At 43.5% G+C, this 8,954-nt stretch overlaps 1 protein-coding gene across 1 annotated transcript; it reads right to left on the bottom strand.

Moving 5' to 3' along the window:
* On the bottom strand, positions 1-4,525 carry LOC136534723 (uncharacterized). Its single transcript, XM_066527105.1, has 12 exons — positions 4,044-4,525; positions 3,621-3,938; positions 3,354-3,497; positions 2,624-2,710; positions 2,468-2,508; positions 2,297-2,341; positions 1,824-1,895; positions 1,615-1,714; positions 1,376-1,447; positions 1,213-1,305; positions 804-895; positions 1-122 (listed from the first exon to the last, which is right to left on the bottom strand). Exons 1-8 carry the CDS (start codon positions 4,493-4,495, stop codon positions 1,632-1,634), a joined length of 1,242 nt encoding a protein of 413 aa, XP_066383202.1. The 5' UTR covers positions 4,496-4,525; the 3' UTR covers positions 1-122; positions 804-895; positions 1,213-1,305; positions 1,376-1,447; positions 1,615-1,631.
* Positions 4,526-8,954: the final 4,429 nt, after the last annotated feature.

The following is an 8,954-nucleotide window of genomic DNA, read 5'->3' as shown; positions in this document are numbered from 1 at the left end:
CTTGGGGTCAGTCACGCTTACAAGTCCTGAGTGGTGCTAGCTAGGAAAGAGTATGTAGCAACAAACTACTTGGAGCTGGCCACCACACCCAGCTGTTACACGCCAAGGCCGTGCTTCAGATCCTGAATGGCAAGAAAAAAGAATGGTATAAACGTAGTGAGGAGAGATGTTTTAGAAGGGCTTACAGTAATAAAAGTACATAAAACTCTTGAACCATACATGCTACTCCCTCCATTCCAAATTATAAGATTTTTTTTTTCTAGATTTGTAAGTTTTGCTATGCATTTAGATATACACTAGTAAAAAAAACTATGTATCTAGAAAAGTCAAATTGTGTTATAATTTAGAATAGATGGAGTACAACTAAATGCAAACAATGGGGAACGAAAACTTTAGTGCTTAAATCATGCTGTTACCTAAATTAAGCCACATCAAACTAATTGTCCTGTCCAGTGTGCTCTCAGAGTGTCCAAAACTCATGCAGTAGGGATCTAGTGCTTATGCTTCTACTATTGATGTTATTGACTAACAGTAGGGATCATAATCAATACTATTTAGCATTATAAATGTGTCTTGGCTCATCGTATAGTCCAAATTACATATGCAAAGAAAAGGGTTTTTTCTCTCATGATAGAGTAGCACAACACATTTATGCAATTACTGAATACAAATAATGCAACTCAAAGCAAAATGCATCGATCAAATAATTACACAGAATACAGATGGAACTTCGAATATAGCTTTACATATTTGCCATTGCAGTCTACTGATGAGCACACAAAACAGTATCTAAAAGGACTTACTTCGAAATTCCCAGTTATGTGTAGCCTCTTTAAAGCATTTCCTTGATGGATAGTGTCTCGGTGAGACTCCAGAAACCTCGGGCGTTTCATGGCTGCCAAAAACAGTAAACCATAAGACAATGACTCGATAGCAACATTTACAGTAGCTTTCCACAGTTATTAAGAATTAGTAAGTCATTTTGACTTGTTTTGTTCATCCATTTTGCTATGTATCTAGACATATTATTATATCTAGATGAGTATAATGAATGTACCAAAAAAAAAGTCAAATCAACTTATAATTTGGAACGGAGGGAGTAATCATTTCAGGGACCAAAGGTGCAGGTGGGGGATCACACACCGCATTTGAATCAGTCCTGCAGTTAGAAGATGCAGCTTAATTACTGTATAAAACACAATGCATCTTTACCTTGGTTGGATGCATGTTCAGGCCCATGTCCTTGTTCTATCTTCATGCGCTCAGCTATAGATTTATAAGCATGCAAAGCCTCAAATGGAAAGACTGCAGGCAAGTAACAATATCAGCAATCGAGGGCGGAGCTTGTTTTTAACGGCAGAAATTACAATATTACCTCCTCTGGAAAAATATTCAGGTCTATGGCCTTGATTGAGCATCATAGGCTGAACAGCTTGAAAAAACTTTTCTGAATATTATAAGAGATAAACTATTAAGACAAGAATAAATCGATGGACCAGAAGCTTGCCACAGGAACATATCTAATAAGTAATGGGTGCGGGTCTTCCCCCGTTCAGATCAACTCTAATAGATGCAGCTTAATTTTGAAATTTAGAAAATACAGTGCATGTTTACCCTGGTTGGATGCATGTTCAGGACGATGTCCTTTTTCCATCATCATGTGGCCTGTGGCCAGGTATGGATTTACAGTCGTGCGCAGTCTTGAGTGTAAACACTGCAGAGAAACAACAATATCAGCAATTGTGTAAGAACTGCAGAGAAACAACAATATGAGCAAATCTGAAGCTGGAACTTGTTTTTAATAGCAGAAAATACTATATTACCTCCTCTGGATAAATATTCAGATGGATGGCCTTGTTTGAGCACCTTGCGCTGACCAGCTCGCAAAACTTTTTCTGAATATTTAATGAGCTTTCCAGTCAATCGCCAAAAGAAGTGGTTTTGCAAACGGGACTTTGTGATACAGTTGGGGCAGTTCAAGTTAGGCCAGTTTTCAGGCATTGAAGATCCAATAATCTAGTATACATGCTTTCAGCTAACTCTGAAGATCGCATTAGTTTTCTAGTCATCACAAGCAAACGAATTTCAAGTGATTTTGCCACAAAATAGAACATTGTATCTAGCAACGCAAGCGTGCAAGCTTGGAAGATCAAACAGAATCATTTGCATAAAAGGGTGTTTTATGCAACCAAAACATAGCATCATTCTTCAGCAAAATACAACATGGGGACATATACTTGGTTTGGCAAGTGATCGAGCTAAAGGCAGAGACAGATAGCAAACTAGATGCACGTACCAAATAGTTGTATCAGCAGCACTCCCAATGTCCTTGGTGAAATTGCTGTTGAAAATGTCGGTTGTTAATCAGCACAGCTGTATATCACAAATTAAACATGTCCTACAGTTGGTGTGTGATGCTAAAAAAGGTGATGCTCCTACTCAGAGGTATCCCATAACATTATAATACCTGAATAATCATGACAGTCCATCTGAGCTGAAGGAACCAACCTGCACAAACCAGCATATATGTAGCACAGATCTGTGTATATAAAATAAGCAGAGAAAACAACTACACAGTGCAGGGTTTCAGCTAGAACTCTTTCAATCAATGTGCATGATGTACCTCTTCTTCATCTCAAGATAGACCTTTGCAACATCTGTTGCTTGCTTCTTGCTGCCTACTTTCTTCACTTGACGCCTTGGACGGAAGCTAGCAAAGATTAGATCACAAAGGCAGCAGTCAGACAGTTGGTTGAATGACATTATGCAGTGGAGAACGAAGCTTATTGCACCCTGGCGCAGGGTTTACAATACCGGTAAGAAAAAAATTTCGGTCCCCAGCGATAAATACGAAATTTCGGAAATTTCGGAAATATCGGTTCAAATTTAAATAAATTTAAATTGAGTTTTAAACAAATTTGGCATCATTTCACTAGAAAAACTCTATAATCCATCGTCCATCGTAAATTTATATAACATCGACGAAATAACATAATATATCACAGAAGTAGAACCGCGGTAATACAGTGTGCTGACGGTGGGCGAGCTGCATATACCAGTGCCGTCCAATGTGTGAGTGGAAAATTAAATAGATTTGAAGAAATTTAAGACTTTGATAAGACTAGATGATATGGAGGGTCATTTTAGTGTGGTTTGGTGTAATTTTAGAGTGAAAGATGAATTTAACCGAAAAATTTTGACCGATACAAAACAATTTCGGACCTTAATGAAAAAAGCGATATTTCGGAAATTTCGGCGATATTTCGCCGAAATTGTAAACCCTGCCCTGGCGCGCGCGCGCGCGCACACACGCACGCACCTGCACGCGCGCGCGCACACACACACGCACGCACCTGCACCTAATGGGCATTACGTCGTACAGCTCGTTCTGGGCGAGCGGGTAACGCGTCATCTCCTTGAGCTCAGGCATCTCAGAAACCATCTGCTCGACCAGCTCCGCTGCCTTGTTCCTGACGAGTTGCCAGTCCAGAGTGTTCCTGCAGCAAGCATATATATACAGGACATTCGTTCGATCGCTCATCACATTACATATACTCATATAGATCGATGCAGCAGCACAAGCCACAAGCTAGATGTAAGAGAGAAGCGTAGGGTATTACCTGACATAAAGTGTGCGAAGGGAGAGGACATCGGTAACAAGGGCGACGAGGCAAGGACACTTAGAGAGCGCAGCACGATGCCTGTACAACTTTATGAACCAGTCGCGGACGACACCTTCCTTGGCTGTGTCGCCGTCGGCGAATCTGTGGATGGCCATGAGGTAATGGAGGAAGAGCGTGAGGAGCTCAGCGCGGCTGCTCAATTCCCAGATGGGTGCGAAGGTCCTGACGTGGTCACACGCCTCCTCGAGCTGGCCTGCCTTGATCCGCTTCACCAGGTCCTCGACGTCGAAGATCACACGCAACTTATTTTTGGCCCTGCGATGTTAACCAGAGGATCGATCAGTCATACACTCATACGCATTCATTCGCACGAGGATTTTTGGTGGGTGGGTGTGTTGGGGGTTGAGATTGAGGGCATACACATGGTAGATCTGGTCGTAGCAGTTGTCCCGGAGGTACGCAAGGAGCCGGCGCCAACGGAGACGCTCCGTGCATGGGTAGTCCGGGATGTAGTCGCAGTCGCACTGCTTGCGCTTGCCGGAGGCTGCCGCCTCGCCGACACCGGAGACAGCGGCCGCCGCACGCCCGCCCTGGCCGGAGACCGCCGCCGCCTCACGCTCGCCCAAGTAGGAGACCGCCGCCGCCTCATGCTCGCCCTGGCCGGAGACCGCCGCCGCCGCCGCACGCCCGCCCTCTCCGGAGACCGCCACCGCGTCACGCTCGCCCTGGCCGTAGACCGCCACCGCCGCACGCTCGCCCTGGCCGGAGATAGCCACCGCCGCACGCTCTCCCTGGTCGGAGACAGCCACCGCGGCAATCTCGCCCTGACCGAGGACCGCCAGCGCACGCCCGCCCTCAGCGGAGCTCGCCATCTCTCTCGGGAAGATTTTGATCTTCTACGATTCCTGTGTTTTGTGTGCGTGGCGTGGGTTTGGCCGTTTTGGGGAGATGACATGCCAGGATTATATATGCGAGGGGGCGCGGGGAAAGTGGGGCTCAGCGGCGGGAGTGGGCCAGTGTGATGCGATTGCTTGGCGAAAGGCGGGGGCGAGGGCGGAAACGGGAGAAGTAAGGGAGGAAACGGGAGATGTAAGGGCGGGAAAACGGGAGACGAGGGCGGGAACAGGAGAAGTAAGGGCGGAAACGGGGAGAGCGAGGGCGAGGGCGAGGCCAAAAGCAAAGCCCCACCTTCTAGGTTTTTTTATCGATACTATTGCAAATTTCAAAGTTTGGAAAAACACCATTATAGTTTATTATTTTGAAGCGGACTATTATAGTTTTACGCTACTCACATGAATGCTACGGAATACGTATAGAGACAACTTGGGCCCAGTAACACCGTATATGAATACATATATTTCGTTGCAGCCCATCTCCTTTTTCACTGACGCGCGGGCCCCACATGTCAAATTCTTCTTCCTCCTCTCCTCATCTTCCCTTGACGAGCACCTTTCGCATGCCCGAACCGACAACGCAGTGGACGAGCGCTCGATCTAACGCGGAGGAGGAGGAGCCCCGAAGCCGGCGAGGAGACTCCTTCCTGGGCGGCTCCCATCTTCCCCGAGATCAACGACCCCCGTCTCTTTCTCTTGGAGTATAGCGTCGTCGCTGCAGTAGGAGCCGGAGCCGACAGATGGGCACGGGCAAGCTTAGCTTCAGCCATGGTGCGAGGCGATGGCCATCCAAATCGAAAAGTAGTGGGCCTGATTTAGGTAGCATTACTAGAGATGCTCTTCAAAATCTACTTATTTTTGGTATACGGGCGACAGGGCGAGGACAAAAAAACGGTACTTAAGGATGCCGATAACTAATCGAGCACAAAAAAGATTAGTGCAAACAGAAATCGATACAATCTTTATCTTTACAAGAAATATGCACCATGAAACTTACCTTCTAATCTTTCCACGTGTTCAGCTATTCAAAAGGCCAAGTTCACAACGTCACAACTCCGTCCGGTAGGGGTACCGTGCAGCATGACTGTGTACCCATTGGCTCCTCTCGTTCCGTCTTTAAATCTCCTTCGATCTCACCCATCCCCGGCCACCTGCACTTGCTCCATGGCCACCCCTTAGTTCAGAGCTTCATGCCGGTCCGCCATGATCTGCCCATAAATCGGTCACGTCCTCCACCGTCAGTCATCAGCCGCTCCTTGCTCATCCCTCTTCCCCACTCGACATAGCGCCTTCAATGGCCTAGGGCAACCAGATGCTTCGTCCCGAGTGTTGCCATCGTTGATGTGCCAACGTGTGTTGCTTGCATCCCTAAGAGCCCCTGCTCCTCCATCACCGCTGCCACGTCCTCCTCCACTAGACCACCCTCACTCCTCTCCGTACAAAACATTCCCAAATAACCAACGTTCGTTTGTGGCTCGGTGATGAAGATCGACGTGATGGCGGCGGCGAGCAAAAAGCTTAGCATATTAAGGAAATATAGTCCTAAGAGTGGGGCCAAACCTTCCTCTAATGCATGGAACGCTGGCATACAACTGGCGAGGTGAAGCACGTCAACATATACCCCATCTACGGCGCGCGGTGACATCGCTATAGTAGGTTGCTCCACATCGGCGGCGCTCCAGTGATGGAAAGACAAGCGGCTTGAATCCCAAGTCCACTAGCTAGGATACTGTCATCGTCTCCATTGTACAAGAACCCCTTCAACAGTTCAACTCATCTTTATCTTTATCTTTATTAGCAAACATGCTTGTGCATTGCAACGGGGAAAGAAGCTATCAAACATTCGATCTATTCGCTTCAACTTGCTACACGATTGCAACGGCCATGACAACTTAATTTGTATTGATGCTATTTTTGGTATTGTCCTTGGTAATTGTAGCAATCACAGGCTAATGGGCTTATTAATGAAAACAAGGATGGGGACGATTTAACATTTGCCATCCTTGTTTTCATTAATAGACTTCTAACATTTGCCGGATGGGGTGGCACCTTCTTAGGCCCAGCCCGGAAGATGGAGCAATCGGACATGAAACAAAAAGGATTAAAAAAAAGATTTAGACCAAACCAGACTCTGATGCGGATAAAAAACTGTGATGGTCGAAAGATATAGTTTTCCTAGTCTAATAAGTATTCATGATAGACCGAGTCAATCTCTTAGTTGGATGAAAGATTTTCTTTTCTTTCCAGTTACGTTAGGTGGATGGACAAAAAATATGGTTGGACTAAAACCAAAAAAGGTAGGCTAAAATTTTACCTTTTTATTATTAGGTATAGATATAGACACTGGTACAGAGACGGTCTTTACTCCCGGTGGGGAACCCCCTCTAGTCCCGGTTCCCCACCCGGAAGCAAGCATCCGGGACTAAAGGGGGTCCTTTAGTCCCGGGTCAGGAACCAAGAATAAAGGGGACCTTTAGTCCCGGTGGGTAACACCAACCGGGACTAAGGTGCCTCCTGACATGCCACGAGGCCGGCACCCTTTAGTCCCGTAATACGAATCGGGACTAAAGGTTTTTTTTTCTTTTTTCTTTTCTTTTCATTTTTTGTTTTCTTTTCAAAATAGGTTTTCGAAGTCGTATTATACGCTGCTAATAATATATTTATACGCGCGTATAGTATGTTTCGGTTCAAGCACAATGAACGTATTAAATCACACAATTCAAGCATAGAAATATATATATATATATATATATATATATATATATATATATATATATACATGCATGCATGCATATGTGTATTTTACATTATATTATTTTATATGCATATATTACAAAAGATTGCATTACAGTTGTTGTGATATAACAAATTTCCTCTCATCCTCTAGCTTGGCTTCCATGGCAGTGTTGGGTCGAAGTAGAACACGCCCATGGAATAGATGACCTGGTCATTAAAAAATCCGGCTATAGACTCTTGAATTGCTTTGATTTGGTTTTGTCGTATGACATTTTCCTCCAACCATCGAGTCTACAGGTTTGAATTAAAGGAAAATAAATTAATATATGTACATACATACATATATATATATGTATATATATATATATATATATATATATATATATATATATATATATATAAAGACATAGTAACACAATCAATAATAATAATTAAATGAATATATAGTGTATTTTTAACGTACTTTGAGTCTCTTTGTAGGAGTTCTTTGGGAGACCTCCTTGATAAACTTGCAAACATAGTAACCACAGTAGTTGTTCCCCTGTTCCTACCTCAGACACCACTTTATGAGAAAAAGATTTGTCATCCAATCTGGTGATCCGGTGAAAGCTATATGTTTAATTAATAAAGATGATGTGATTTAGGGGACTTACTTTCAAAGGGATTACATTCAGTGGCACTTTGCATTTTCTCATGTGTTGCTTCTCAATAAAGGTTTTTCAAACACTGCCCAATAAAAAAATTTGCCACGTCATCAGATATAGTTAATCATTATGTTTGTGTGTATATATAGTTACTAGAGACACCGAAATTACCTCTGGATAATATCTATCATATCTTGGTAGTCTTGTTGTGGTTTTCTCATCGAGTCATAGATTATCAAGTGACTTTTCACCAGATCGATGTCCATCAATATCCAGTGATTGCTGCATGTGTTTATAGGATATAACGCATAACACTCATTAATTAACTAGAATCAACATATGAGCCATTAAGGATGATCGATATTATTAACACTCACTTGAAGTTGTAGGGAAAGAGTATATCCTTCTTGTGGCGTTGGTTCACTAAGAAGTTTATGAGGTTACTCTCTGACTCAGACTTCCAATTAGGCTTTGGAGTAACTGGGTCTTTGAATACTATATGGGGATCAACAATACCAATTTCATTGCAGCCTTCCTTTCTGCGCTCTGTCATTGTAAATCTGCATATATATAGTACTTGTTAGGATAATTTATATGCATATACACACATATGATGAGTTTAATAATAGATCGAAAGAATTATTACTTACAGGCAATAGCAACTAATGATAACTTTGTCCAGAGAGGTCAGGTGGCATAGTTGATGAAATTCTGCAAAGTCAACATACATAACATCATCGCCACGGAACCAATGTTCGTCTCTAATTCTGATACCAACGTAGAAGTCTCCACCGGTAGACGCCTGGATGTACCACTTGTTTAGCAGTACATTTACGTCCCCAGATCACCTAAGGCTTGAGGGTTGTATAGACTCTGGCCTAGTATAAATTTTTTCTTCCAAATATCAACCTCCGCCGCACTCTCAATGTTTCCATCACCAAACATCTGGTAAAGGTCGAGACCAGTCTCTTCAATAAATTCACCAAGGTGATCCAAATCGACATCCGGATGTATGTTTGCCTGATGCATTAATCCTAAATTCTCTGGTGGTTTCTGTA

Source organism: Miscanthus floridulus, unplaced genomic scaffold (genome assembly GCF_019320115.1).
Source record: "Miscanthus floridulus cultivar M001 unplaced genomic scaffold, ASM1932011v1 os_2219_1_2, whole genome shotgun sequence".
NCBI lineage: Eukaryota > Viridiplantae > Streptophyta > Magnoliopsida > Poales > Poaceae > Miscanthus > Miscanthus floridulus.
This window is presented reverse-complemented; position numbering and strand designations above follow the sequence as displayed.